The sequence below is a fragment of the Tiliqua scincoides genome, chromosome 8, assembly GCF_035046505.1.
Source record: "Tiliqua scincoides isolate rTilSci1 chromosome 8, rTilSci1.hap2, whole genome shotgun sequence".
NCBI lineage: Eukaryota > Metazoa > Chordata > Lepidosauria > Squamata > Scincidae > Tiliqua > Tiliqua scincoides.
This window is the reverse complement of record NC_089828.1, coordinates 35077894-35092532: the sequence shown is the minus strand read 5'-3', so window position 1 is coordinate 35092532 and position 14639 is coordinate 35077894. Positions and strand designations below refer to the sequence as shown.

The window sequence follows — 14639 nt, the reverse complement described above, 5'->3', positions numbered from 1 at the left end:
AAATAAACAACCTGGTTTTAAAATGAAATCTGTAACATCAATGCACACCACCATTCCTTAAAACTGAACTTACTGCCCCGGGAGGAATGGTTACCCTTCTTTGTAAAGAAAGAACCCCTCTTCATTGGTCATTGTACCACAGCTAGGTACATTGGTGGTACCTATGGCAATGTAGATTGGTACATTGGTCATTGTACCACAGCTCATGTCCTTGTATCATGGCTCAGCAAGTTGCTGTCTTCTGATCTACCTAGGGAGCACTTTACTCTTTTCTGCAATTGACTCAGTCTTCAATTATAAATATGTATGACTCTACCCACCAGTCAACAAAGTAGCATGCACTTTTGTTTAGAAGATATCTAAATAATAAATGAAGAAGAAATGGATTATCTACCTTGATTCTTATTTGGGGTGAGGCCCAGGCCAAGAGGAGTAGCAGCTTTGCTTAGCACCATCTAGTGAGCTGAAAGCAGAGGTAAAACGTAAACCTGGAACTTCCCAACTCCATCTCTAGGCCGTTGGACTGAGCTGGCATTCACATGTGCTGCTCTCAGAACTTGGTAGGGGAAGGTTGGAATCCACATAGCAGATTAAATTTGGCCAAAGAGATGTCTGACTGGTTGGGAAATTGGAGTGCTGAAAATGGAGCTCTGTCTAGTGAAATGGGAATGTTGATGGGGTTAGGATGTAAGCCTGACACTGTCAGGGCAACAGGGGACCCTACTGTTATGCTGCGGTTTGGCTCTCCCCCCTTCCTGCTAACTCCTTTCCTTTGAATTGACAGCAACATGAGGTTTTACTCCCCAATGGGCAAAGAGCCGGCTTCCTCATTGGGGATGGTGCTGGGGTCGGAAAGGGCCGAACCGTTGCAGGGATAATTTTTGAGAATTATCTGAAGGGAAGGAAAAAATCCTTGTGGTATGTGTCTTGGTGTTTCTCTTTCTTCCTTTTTTTAAAGCTTAATCCCTCTGGACTCTCAGTTCTGTCTTCCACCTGGATCTTGCCATAACTGCTGCCTGAGAATATTAAGGAAACAGTGGCAGATATTTACTTTTCAGCAGCTGTTTGGTAGCTTGTTGGGGCTGGTAGTTTTATCATATTGCATCTGATGGGACAATTGCTTCCATGAACCCATCGCCAACTTTTCCCATTATTAGTAGTGGTCAGACACCAGAGTGCTGCACCAAGGCTTGTCAGGTGTAATTCATGGCAGGATCTTGGTCTTAACCATTGATTTAAGATTCATGTTCTCAAATTGCATGGCCTGATTTAGGATAAGGCAAACTGGAAGTGGTTTTGCAAGGGCAGAACTGTGCATTATACCAGATAAACTTCCCCCAACTCAAATCTGTTAACATGAATGCAGAAGTAGGGGGGTGTTTGCAGGGGACAATACGTGATTACAGGGTTCTCAACCTGTCCCGGGCTAACTGATTCTGCCCTGCAACCCACCCCTGGCCCCCCCCCTTTCCCCTTCATCCAGGCTTTGTTTGGTTGTGGAACCTGACTGGGGAAAGATCAACAGCCATGGGGTTATTTGCTGGTGGATATAGGAAGAACCAAATGGCACATAGCCATTCATTTCCCCCTGAAGTTACTTTGTAACATCCTAAGTCCATTTCCCTGACTTCTCCCCCTCTCCCTTTGTCAGGTTCAGCGCCTCTAATGATCTCAAGTACGATGCTGAGAGAGACCTCAAGGATATTGATGCACCCAACATTCCTGTCCATGCTTTAAATAAGGTAGGGAACCTTTATTGCCTGTCTCTTTCTCTCAGACCTGCAAAACAAAGCCTGGGACAGGATCAAATGGGAGATGAGTGTGTGTGTTGCATAGCAGAGGCTTCCTTCATTTGTCTTTAATGTGTCATGATACCCCATTGCATTGGCTATCAGGACTAACTACAGCTACCCCTCTGGAATTCATTAAGAGTGTAATATTCAAATCACCCCCAAATCTGTTCCAAAGGGCATGTGTCTAGAGGTGCTGGTCCTTGCAGCCCTTGTATCCTCTTGCTGCTTTGCAGCTGAAATGCTACTATGTCAGAGCCTTTCCTGCCCCTGCTCTTCTTCCAACCTATCTAATTTTTGTTTTTCTCCCTGTCTCAGATTAAATATGGTGACACAACTACCTCAGAAGGAGTCCTATTTGCCACTTACTCTGCCCTGATTGGTGAAAGCCAGGCAGGCGGCCAGCACAGGACTCGGTTGAAGCAGATTCTGGATTGGTGCAAGGAAGATTTTGATGGTGTTGTATCCTAAAAAGTAAAGAAACAGGATGCTTTTGGTTGCCTGTCTTCTTTTTGTTCTGCGTGAATCCTCCATGACTGTCTTTTAGCTCACAATCTTTATCAATCCAGAGGCAGAAAATGAGTGTGTAAAAATTTTTGTGCTGTTGCAGGATTTGATTTCCTGAGAATCTCAGCTTTGGTGTAAAAAAGTAAATCAAGGTCTCTTTCTAGTGCATGGTCTAGTCAGTCAGATACTGAGAAAGAAGAGAGATCCTCCAGACCAAGAGACCAGAATCCAAAGCTTAGGCAGGTGAGGAGGGATCATCCACAAGGTTTGTTCTGTTGCATTGTAGCTTCAAAGCCGCCTCCTTAATACTAACAAAGTTTTGTTTTTAAGTTCCTGCAGTCTTGAGGGCTAGGAACCTTATGTTTCTCCTCTTTCCTTACGTGCACTCAAAACCATCTTCTGATCCTTCAGTGGGTCTCTGGGTTGTTCAGAATTTCTCAAGGCTTTATTTGATATCAGGGCTTTGTTCATTCACCCCAAAAACTGTCTGAAAAGAATGTGAACAGTTTTACTCTTTTTCTCCTCCCAAGAACCTTGTCTATGTCTCCCCTTTCTCCTTAACTGGCACCTTCTCGCAGATTGTGTTTGATGAATGCCACAAAGCCAAAAATGCCAGCTCCACCAAGATGGGCAAAGCAGTGTTGGACCTACAGAACAAATTGCCTCTTGCAAGGGTTGTCTACGCCAGTGCCACAGGTACGAGGCTTTCTCTAGTCCAGAGGAACCGCTGTTGTCTTGCAGTTGGGGCATTTCCCCCAACATTTCACAGATAAAAATAGGATGTGCTTGTGTCCCCACTTCTCAAACCAAGGAGCATTTTCTGAATCCAGCATCCCCTGCTACCCTTGGAAGTTCTCAGTAGCCTGTTTGCTTGCTGGATGCATTTACTTTTCAAGATCTCTGTACTCCATTGACTGGAAAGTCAAGAGAGTGATTTTCTTTTCCTGTGATGAAAAACATTAGGAAAGCACAAGTCAGCGGACGTTCTCCCCATTGTGCATAGTTAGCATGTGACAGGGAATACAGGAACATGTAAGCTAGTAACACTCCCTAAGACTGGTAACACCCCCTGGGCATCTGGGCATTCTGCAAGGTTCTAGTCAGATGGCAGAGCCTTTTAATTGTCACCACTGTCCTGTGTGAACAGGTGCTGGATGTCTGGGTGTTCATGGGGTGTGGTGTGACTAGATAGTGCACCGAAATTGATCCCCTTATGCTTCGAATGTATGTGGAGGCGATATCTGCAGAGGGCTGAGGTATGATCAACAGTTGGGGCGTAAACTGCAGGTAACGCATGCTCAGAGAAGCTATCAGTAGAGCAAGTAGAAGTTAATTACAAAAAGCATTGCATTGAATACAGACAGGACAGAATAATGAATGAAAAGCAAAGAAGGGAATATACGGGCAGATTAATGGAAAATGGAGCCCAACTTTGTGATTTGAGGGTTGAGGGTAGCAGCAGGAAGAGAGCTGGTGGATCAAGATTCATTTTGGAAAAGTTGGAACTCTTGATCCAAGCAGCTGCATCAGTCCCTTCACATTTTTTCCCCAACAGGTGCCTCCGAGCCAAAGAACATGATCTACATGAGCCGGCTGGGGATATGGGGAGAAGGCACTCCCTTTCGGTCATTTGACGAGTTCCTCCATGCTATTGAAAAGCGGTAGGTGTTTGAGAGAAAGGAGTGTGGTGGTTGGATCCCTGCCAATGGGTCTAATTGGCTTCCCTGTTCTGATAGCCTTCTAATGGTGAGCAAGAACTTTGAAAAATGGGGAGAGCTTTACAGCTCAGCCATTTTTTGTTTTAATCTGTGATATGCTTGCTGTAGTTCATGCAGTGTTTTATTTATAAAGCATAAAAGCAAATGATTTTGTTCATGATTCTTTGCTATGTTTTTAGGATGGCTTTTGCAATTTTTAAAAATTTTGTTGTGAATCATGAATCTCTTTTGAGTAACCCTTCTATAAAGAAGCAGGTTGTAAATTGTTGGGAATAAATGAACACGTTCTTGACTGGTTTTGTCATGCTTCTTGACCTCCTTCTGAGCCTTTCTGTGATCAGTTCAAAGAGAGAGAGAAGCCAGTCCCAAAGTTTGCCCAGTTCTTGTTTTTCTTATCATGCCATCTTTCCGCAGGGGTGTTGGCGCAATGGAGATTGTCGCCATGGACATGAAAGTGAGTGGGATGTACATCGCCCGACAGCTCAGCTTTTCAGGGGTCACCTTCAGGATAGAGGAGATCCCACTAGATCTGGAATACAAGCTTGTCTACAACAAAGCAGCCCAGCTGGTGAGCTCTCAGCACCCTGATGGAGCAAGTCTGTTTCTAAGTACAATTCAGAGTGCTAGAAATCGGGGACTACTTGTGTGCTCTACTGTATTGATGATATTCTGAATGTTAGCTGTCCTGGTGGTACTATGTATTGAAGGTGCAGTATGATCACCCTAAAACAGCCATTTTCAACCACTGTGCTGTGGCACACTGGCGTGCCGTGAGTGGTCCACAGGTGTGCCACAGGAATTTGGGGGAAGGTCATTTATTAATACAGCCAGTGGGAGATGTGAGCCCCCACTGGCAGCATGGTGTGCCTTGTCAATTACCTGGTGGTGTGCCGTGACCATTTTAGTGCCTTGTCAGTGTGCCGTGAGATGAAAAAGGTTGAAAATCACTGCCCTAAAATAAATTATAGATGGTTATGGTGGTGTTTTTTGTTTATGCCACTTTTGCAAGGTGTCACATTGAAAAGTGGGCAAAACCCACCAGAAATACAATTGGAGAAAAATACTGTACGATAAAACGGCATTAAGAGCTGCAAGACTATAAAGCCAGGAGCTCATAGAACAAGATAATTTTTAGGTTTATTGTTTTAAATAGTAACCAGCAAGCAGAAATTGAAGAAATAATAATTTCTTCTCCTCTTCTCCAGTGGGCAGATGCCCTAGTAGTTTTCCAGCAGGCTGCGGACCTAATCGGCTTGGAGTCACGGAAGTCTCTGTGGGGCCAGTTTTGGTCTGCTCACCAGCGCTTCTTCAAGTATCTTTGTATAGCTGCAAAAGTCCGGCGTCTTGTCGAGCTGGCCAAGGAGGAACTCGGCAAGGGCAAGGTGAGAGGACCCGAGCAAGGCTTCTTCCTGCGCTGGACCTCACAGGTTGCCAACTTTCAGTGCTGAAGCTAAGACCCAGAGCTGTGTTGCAAGGACACTGTGCTTTCAGTGGCTTCTTTGTATTAATTTTCTTTCCTTTTACATAAAGGAAAAGAACTCTGAGAAGCAGTGCCAGCCCAACCATGAAGCCATTCGATGCAACTTACGTCAGTGGCGCATAGCGGGGAGCGGGCAAGGGATCTATAATTTGAGGTGCTCTTCACCCAAATTGCCAGTCACCTCACTCAGGGAGCCCAGTACGGTGCTTTTTTGCCCTCAAGAGTGCCACTGCAGAAGTAGTGGCATCAGGTGGCGCTCTAGGTTGCTTCACCCTCACTGAGAAACAACTTCCTATAGCTGTCCAGAGTTGGAATTGGTTTCTGTTTTCAAGTGTGGGCTCCTTCTTGCAGGGGAGAAATCTAAGACTTGGACCAAAAAAATCTCAACTCTAAAAGGATAAGTTTCTAATCCATAGAAATGCCCAATTTACTCTCAGGAGCTAGAGGATAGATCTTTAGTGCTTCAATATATTTTGTGTCTCCCCACGCAGCACTCTCCCTCCCCATACAGCAGGAATATAAAGAAGCAACAAAATGAAAAAATGAAACCTGCAAATGAAAGCCAATCACCCAATTGGGTGAACTGCTTATTTTGAACTGACTCCTACTTGTGTTTGGGGAGTCCAGTGCAGGGTGCATAGAAAAGGAAAATGTGTAATTGTTACTTAATGTGCCCTCACATTGACTATGTAAACGTAGATCGGTTCAGGTTGCAAGAGACCTATAGCCATGCTGAATCATTGCTCCTTAGTATGGTCGGTTTTGGAGATGACTAGAAGGGAAGTGATTGTTGGCTTAATACTGAGTGGTGCCCAGGATCAAGGGAGTGCTGAAGGTGTTAAAGAACTTCGAAACAGTGACCACAACATGGTCAGATGTTGTATATACTTAGGAAAGAAGTTGCCTACAAATCCAGTGTGGTCACATTGTTAATTTCAAAAAATGTGGGGATTAAAAGGAAGAGACTGGAACCTTTTTGAGATTTGTGGAGATGTGTTCATGCCAGAAAAAAAAGATAACACCACAGAGCAAAAATGTGTCCAAAAGATTAGAAAAGGTACAAACACGACCAGGAGGATGCCTGCCCACCTGATAGCTAAAAAAATTGTTATTGAAAAATGTAATTTATGCATGTGATCTTTTTAGGTGCAAGTCTGCCTTTTAGTTTTAATCCAGAAAAAAAATTGTTGAGTATTGGATGCTTAAGAGAAGTGGGCCTTGGAACATTGCAAGCTCAGGAAGCAAAACTTTTGCCTGGAGCCTGGAAATTGAACCTTTGCCATTGTCTGCCTTCTTGCTAATGGTGTGTCCCTTTCCATTTCCCCTGTGCAGTGCATTGTGATTGGGCTGCAGTCAACTGGCGAGGCTCGGACCCGAGAGGTCTTGGATGAGAATGAGGGGCATCTAAACTGCTTTGTTTCTGCTGCTGAGTGAGTCGTCTTGTTCTTTGTGTCCCCACAGGGTGACTGTTTCTTACAATTCATGTTTCTTCAAGAGGGATGGGTGTCACCGAGTCAGTGGTTTTGCGGTACTATGGCCATTTGAAAAGGAGATGCCCAGCAGTTTCAGGTCCAAAGAGACCCACTCCACTGCTTTTTAGTGTACGGTGTACAGTGATGTGTCTCTGGAGGGGCCACTGCTGCTTTCTGTTTAGATGGAGCCATAGTGCTATCCATTAGGGGTGGGCATAAGATATGTTGGCATCTGTGGGTTGATCTCTAGCTGGATTCTGATAGATCAGCAAGGCTTTTCAACTCCTAGTTTAGCAATTGCAGGAGAGGGGCACTTTTCCTCCCTAAGTTATGTGACTGAAGCATGTGGGGGGGGGGCGTTGAGGAGGTGGATTTCTGTGAGAAAGGACCGTGAGCTCAATTCTGGGGCTGAAAACAAATTTCTAGGCTGCCCAGGGACACCCAATTCTTTAATTCTCAACATATGTTCCTCCCCTTCCTGTTTTGCACCGGGCTCCATTTGGCTCTGGGAGTTGTTTAGTGATAGATCAAGTAGATCCTCCAAGTGTGAAGTCTGCTCACCCTGGCTGAGAGCAACAAAGATACAACTCTGCCTCATTGGGAGGGCTGTGGTAGTTCTTGCCCTAATTTCCACCCCTTTCCTCTTTCCTGAGCATCCTGATAGAAAGTCATGCTGGGTGGGTTCTGTGTCCACACCTGTCGATTATTTGTTTGTTGTGTTTTTTCATTTGGGCTTGTGTGCTCTCACTGCCTTCCTCATCAACCAGTTTGTCAATTTGGGGGTGGGGTGGGGTCAGGCACATCCCATAGAAGCTCCTTTTGCCATGTCATTTGCATCCAAGCCCTCAATATGAACTTCCTTTCAATTTCCCCTCCATACTTTAAATCTGCATTCATGTAAGATCCAACACTGCAAGTACTCAGTCATTGCTCCTGCTGACTGTGTGAAGAGCAAAGTGCTCTGCATTTAGTCAGTTAAGTGTTGATTTAGGCCTTTTTATGGTTTTGACCAGTTTCTCTTGAATTGGGATGTGGAATTTGGCTCTCCCCTCTCCTTCCCACTCAATCAGTATTGAAACCTTGTGTGATGTATTCCCCATTCCTTCATTTTTTTTTTGCTTTTAAATTCTGCCTTTCCTCCAAAGAGAGAAGGCAGTATATATGGTCTACCTCTCCGTTTTTGCCCTCACAACAACCCTGTGCTGAAGTGGGTTTGGGCTGAGGGAGAAAACAAGTGTTACTGCTGAGTGGCCCAGTGTTGCCCAGGAAGTTTTGTGGCTGAATAGAGTTTGAACCTGTCCCTTCTTAGTCCAAGTCTCTTAACTGCACTGGCTCTTCCCTGTGCTCATGCTTCCCACACCCATTCTGGTTTCAGCACACTACCCACTGGTCCTGTGTGCAGTTCTCCCTGACCAACTCATTTTTCCATTCTGCTCACTGACGGTGTTTTTCAGCATCCTGGCTGACCCTGTTGGTCGAGCTGATGTGATAGCACAGAATATTTGGAATTCAGCAGTCCTCCCCCAACCCCAAGTGGATGGTTTTGTTTGTTTTTTCTGTGGGTTTTGTGTGTGTTATGTGAGACCTCCCTGTGTCAGTTCCCTTTTTTTGATGCAGTCAGTAGCAGTTTGCTTACCCAGCAGCTAGAATAAAATATTGCATCTTAACTTTCAGAGGCGTCTTTCTCTCACTAATTCAGAAGCACTTTCCTTCAACCAAACGAAAAAGAGAAAGAGGAACTGGCATTAAAAGAAAACGTAAGACCTTCCCCCTCCCCACCCAGTACCTGAGCGCTTCTTGCAGCGCAGTCGTGGCTCCTAGCTTCATCCTCTTCTCTGTCCTGCCGCCTCCTTCCCACTTCCCTTCTCCCACCCACCCCGCTTCTCCACCTTTGCGCTTTCACTACTCCATCCTGTATTAGTTTTATTTTTAGCATTCCCCTTTCCATTTCCTTGTGACAGGGCTTTCTCTTAGGCATGTAGTTACTTAACACTCCTCGTGATCATGCCCTCCTGATCCTTGCCTTTCCTCCTCCTCCTACTAAATGGATGCATTTATTTGGTTTTTAAAGAAGTTGATTCCTGCTATCCCATGTTTCCAAGGATTGTTTTTGTTATTCAGAGACAAGTTAGGTAGTTAGATAAATCCCTGTTTCTAGAAAATTAGCATGTCAGGAAGACTGCTTTTTTACTGTGTGCAAGAAACGTTTGCATGGAGCATTCAATCCTGCAATCCAATGTTCTGAAGGACCTGACATAGTTTTGTCACTGAAAACTAAGTCTTTGGAGGCCTGCCCCTCTAAGCAGCCAGTTCTACACTGTGGGTTCTTGGGGGCTGCCTCCATTCACCCCTTTCCTACTTTACATCCTTCAGGGAAGCAGAAAGTTCGCTGCGCCAAGGCTCCAAAGGCCACCTGCGACCTCATGAGCAACATCATCAAGATCAGCTCTGATAGCAGCTCTGACTCTGAGGGGGTGCTGGAAAGTGACTTCAACTCCTCCCCAGAGTCCCTGTTTGAAAATGACGATGTGATCTTTGTCGAGCGTACCACCAATGGCTTTGCATGCGACGACCGAGGTGAGAGTTACTCAGACTGCCTCCTCTCCACCCCACCCTTGGGCACCCCTCCCACCCTATACTATTGCTGCTTTTTCAGGGCTGTCTTGCACTGTTGATGCTGTTCTGTTCATGTTCCACTCTTAATACAATACTACTGGGGTTACAGGGGGGCTATGCCAGGGTGTCACAGCAGCTTGGTATGCACATGTGGGAGAATGAGGTGGTACATTGCTGCTTATTGGGGGGGGGGGGGAAGTGCTTTCTCCTTGAGGTGATAGATGCTTCCTTGCACAGATTTTGTGTGTGTGTGTGTGTGTTAAACAAGATTGTAAGAAGAACACAGCTCAATCAGACCAAGGGCCCATCTACTCCCGCGTTCTTCCTCCCATAGTGGCCAATTAGATGCTTGCCAGGGAGCAAACAAGCAGGACATGATTGCAGTGGGCCTCTCCTCAGTTGTTTTTTCCACCTGCATTCCTCTAGTATATATCAGAGGCTTCCCCTGGGGGCTGGGGATAAGAATAGGCCCTCAGTTTGGCTGTACTTGTTGTAAGAGGCGACTAAACAGCCACCGGGTCGATGGGACTCGTCAGCCTGGGAAGGCAGCTCATCTGAGAGAAGGAAAACTCCGACCCCAAACCTCCACTGCCTTGTGGCTACATCCAGTTATGGAAAAGGCTTCAGGAGTCAACCTCGAGGCAAAATCCGGAGCCGGAGTCCCTGAGGCAGTTCATGGCTGAATACAGTCATGTTCCGGCAACTCCTGCGACGCCGCTGGAACCAACCGTATTGGCCTCTGCCTTTCCATTGGACCATTTCAGCGACTTGGAGAGGGGGGATTTGCTGCATGGGTAACAGCCTATCCTCCATACCTACTTTACCCAGGCTTCGCGCGCTGGAGAGGACACTCTGTTCCAGAACCACCATTCAGAGCGCGATACCATAGTCTTCCGAGACTGAAGGATGCCAACAACAGATATCAGAGGTAGACTGCCTCTGAACATGGAGGTTCCAGCAGGACACTTCTCACATTCTGAAGAACAAAACTCCAATCTTACCAGCCTCCAAAGCAGGATAGGGAGTTCAGTATACCTTCCTACCATTCCTCCCAGCAGGCAGAGTTGAACATGTAAACAAAGAGCACTGAATTGCCAGCAGAATCATGGTCGTGATTTGTTCACACATGCAAGTCCCACCCCTGAATTCCGTGGTTCTTCGTATATCCTTCCCTCCACCTCCATCCCGTTTCTCCTTTGTGTAGATGTTAGATTGTGAATTCCTCAGGATATTGATCTACCTTCCTTTCTTTGTAAAGTGCACATAGAAGGTGGTTGTCATTATAATAGCCTTCCCTATGATATTCTTGTTTACCGGGGGGGGGGGGGTACAGCTCACCACCAACTGGTGTTATGTCCACACACTCTTGTGCCTCTGCCTTCCTCTGTTTCCCCTTCCCCAAAAAGGTGGGGTCTCAGTTGTTTTCTTGTCCTCCATACAGGCAGTCAGTACTTGCAAGGCTCTCAGAAAGAGATGCACGGTCTGGGGATGCTGGAGCAGGTGGAAAAGATGAAGCAAGCCCTCCTGTTCAGAGTGATGACACTGGGCAAAGAACTACCTCTCAATACATTGGATGAATTGATTGATTATTTTGGTGGCCCGGAGCATGTCGCAGAGGTAAAGAGCAGTAGCTAAGGCTGGGCTTGTACCACTAATGGTGCACTGGAGTGCTTAGCCTCAAAACAGAGGCAGTCTCCCCTACTTGTTGTTCCCCCAACTTTTGATAATGGAGAACCATTCTCACCCATAAAAGTTTCCTCTTTGTGCAAAAATCAGAGCAACTAATTTGCAAGAGAGTCTGTATTATGGCCCTGTCTCAGTCCTGACACCGGGTATGCCTCTTGATGTTGAGAAGCGACCCATGCAGAGGTGCAACAAGAAGTCTCCCCTGAGTCAAGGAGGATCCTACTTCTTAGGATAAAAGTGAGACAGATAGGAAACTGCCTTATATTGAGTTTCAGACCATTGGTCCATCTGGTTTAGTATTGTCAACAGACATGGGCAGTGTCTCTCCAAGGTTTCAGGGAGGAATTTTTCTCTGCCTACCTGGAGATTGCTGCCAGGGATTGAATCCAAGACCTACTGCATGCAAAGAAAGTGCTCTGCCACTGAGCCATGGCCCTTCCCTGCTTCTTTGTGTCTGTGCAGTTGAATGATCCAATCATACCCACTGTGAAGTACTTTGGTAAAAGTGGAAGCTGATTCAGAGGAGAGAAGACCAGAATCAGGACTCATTCAGACAAGCAGAGACTAGCTTCCTCAGTGAACTTGAATTTTGGGTTCACTGGAGCCATTTTTCATGCTGCCTGAGTGATGTCATTGCAGCTTTATGGTTTGTTTTTTTTTAACCTGAAGCTACTGAGTCTTCCTGCTTCTTTTTTAATGTGATCAACCATGGATCCAGAGAGCCAGCTCAGCCTGGACATCTTTGAAGCAACGCCCCAGTTTTTGGCCTGCTATTAGGGTCAAGCCTGAACTGTCTCTTTCCAGGACAAAAGGGGAACAATTGCCACTCTTGGGGGCCAAGAGAATCAGTGTTTGTTCTTTTCCTATTCAGATGACCGGGCGGAAAGGACGGGTTGTGCGCCGCCCTGATGGCTCTGTAACATATGAGTCACGAGCTGAGCAAAGCCTTTCCATTGACCACGTGAATCTGAAGGAGAAAGAGCGCTTCATGAATGGAGAAAAAGTGAGCACTGGGGTGACGTGGGGGAAGTTGGGAGATGGGTTTGTGGGACCAAGGGATAGATTCGCTTCAATGGGAGAAAGTAAAGCATCTGTGTGTGTTCACCCACCTGCTTCTCAAGAGTAAACTTCTGTACTAGGGGACACTCTGGTTTTATTAGAGGCTGGAACAATCTGCCCCCCCCCTTTTGATGGGCAAACTATTATGATACCTAGCAACTAGAACTTAATGTGTACTTAGATGACTTACAGTCATAGTTTGGGACAGGCAGGTAGGAGGGAATGAATGTTCTTCTAAAGATGCAGTCCCAAAGCACACATGCAATAGATGCATTGCATCTGAAATGGCAAAATCAGGGGACCTGACTTTTAAAAAAAATACCTTAACCTCTGGAACTTTCGGGAGTAGTTTATTGCACCTGCATTGCTGCTATTCTCTCTGTGTGTGTCTCTCTTGCAGCTGGTAGCAATAATTTCCGAGGCTTCTAGTTCAGGGATTTCTCTCCAGGCGGATAGACGGGTAAAGAATCAAAAGCGGCGTGTCCACATGACGTTGGAGTTACCCTGGAGTGCTGACCGAGCCATACAGCAATTTGGTGAGCAAAACTGGATGCTGTCTCTGCTGTTCTGCCAGGAGCACAGAGAAGGTGAAGAATGTGTCATTGGGTACCGAGTTCAGCTTTCTGAGAACTTGGTTTACTTTTCTTATTTAAAAACAAAAAAATATTTTAGTAGTTTTTTCTAGTCCTTGGAAAATGGCTGTTGAAATTTGAGAAGCCAGTGCATTGGTTGAATACGATTTCTGGGGCATGGAGGATTCCTTTGTGTCACGGCCCTTCCCAAGATTAGCAAAACCAAAATAAATTATGCAAAAAATACAGAGTACATATACAAAATTAGGGCTGTTCAAATTTGCTTACTGTGCATTATTATGAAGGCTGCAGAATTTGGATTGCTCGTACACAGAATTTAATTTTTTAATGCATGTTTAAAGATTGAAGTTATGCAGCCCTGAATTCCTCTATGTGTAACTAAATTCAGGCCCAAATTAGGCCCACTGGTGGCACCACTGTGGGGACTGTGGTGTGGGGACTGAAGACCAATCGCCACATTTTTTGGTTTTTCCCCTCCAGGTCGAACGCATCGCTCCAATCAAGTATCTGCTCCAGAATACATCTTCCTCATTTCCGAATTGGCTGGGGAACGGAGGTTTGCTTCTATTGTGGCCAAACGCCTGGAAAGCCTTGTAAGTTTTGGTCTCTGTTCTTTGTATGACAGTTCTTCTATTTCTGTACACCTCTCACTACTACCCTGTCCCACCAATGCATGCCCGTTTCTTCCTTAAGAAGCTAACATACAGAGAGTCCTGCTGGATCAAGCTGAAAATCCAACTAGCCCAGCATCCTGTTTCCAACAGTGGCCAACCAGATGCCTCTGGGAAGCCCATGAGCTTGATCCCCATCATTTGGTGATCAATGGTAAACTGCCCCTGTACATACAGGTTCTGTTTTAGCTATCTTGATATCCCCTTCATAAGACTTCACCTGCTAAGGTTGCAGTCCTGTACATACTTACTTAGGAGTAAGTTCCATTGAATTCAGTGTGGTTTGCTTCTGAGTAGACATGCATAGAATTGTGCTGTAAGTAGGCAAAGAGGTAACTTTGTAAAGATGCTTCTCTTTTATTTTGCAAGAGCAGCTGTTCATCCCAGCATGGCATATTTACCAGGGTCTACTGTTGTGCCTTTTTGTTTTAGATTGGGAGTCCCTTTGAGACAGGGAACCTTCTTTAAAAATATATACAGTAGAACCTCCAAAGTTGACCACCTCTCTATATTGACCACCTCCTTAAGTTGACCTAATTTTCACAGTATGGACAGACACTGCATATACACTATGGGAGACCAACCTCTCTATATTGACCACCTCTGTAAGTTGTATCTTGACCGCTTTGACCATTGCACAGAGTATTAATTTACTCTCTGTAAGTTGCCCACTTAACGCAATATTGTGGGCCTGTGTTTTGTCTGGTTTGTCCCATCTTGGAAAAGCAAGAAGCCACACGACAATCCCTCCCCTACGCCTGCTAGCGCATGCGCGAAAGGGTTTTTATAGGTTGGCACACTGCACATAGCCATCAAACCTTCAATGGCTGTCAATTGTACCTGGACATGTACCAAGTTGTGAGGGACATGAGGTTGTTTGTGCATAGTGAAGCCACTGTCCTTTCACTTTGGTTCCCATCAGCAGTGCATTACTTTACACTTATATTGAAACACAACTGCTATTTTACTGCCTATTCACCCGGTTTGGAGAGATCCTTCTGGAGCATTTCGCAATCCCTGCTGGTCTTCACGACTCAGAAACGTTTC

The 14639-nt window shown here is 45.6% G+C and overlaps 1 protein-coding gene across 1 annotated transcript in view; it reads left to right on the top strand.

The window, feature by feature from the left end:
• The window catches only part of SBNO2 (strawberry notch homolog 2), a 98481-nt gene that overhangs the window by 69382 nt on the left and 14460 nt on the right, over nt 1-14639 (top strand). The window contains exons 9-22 of the mRNA XM_066635519.1: nt 785-918; nt 1652-1742; nt 2109-2252; nt 2876-2993; nt 3853-3958; nt 4430-4583; nt 5221-5397; nt 6828-6925; nt 8642-8724; nt 9341-9544; nt 11025-11200; nt 12141-12272; nt 12729-12864; nt 13402-13514. Coding sequence (XP_066491616.1) covers nt 785-918; nt 1652-1742; nt 2109-2252; nt 2876-2993; nt 3853-3958; nt 4430-4583; nt 5221-5397; nt 6828-6925; nt 8642-8724; nt 9341-9544; nt 11025-11200; nt 12141-12272; nt 12729-12864; nt 13402-13514 — 1866 coding nt within the window. The remainder of the gene's footprint in view (nt 1-784; nt 919-1651; nt 1743-2108; nt 2253-2875; nt 2994-3852; nt 3959-4429; nt 4584-5220; nt 5398-6827; nt 6926-8641; nt 8725-9340; nt 9545-11024; nt 11201-12140; nt 12273-12728; nt 12865-13401; nt 13515-14639) is intronic.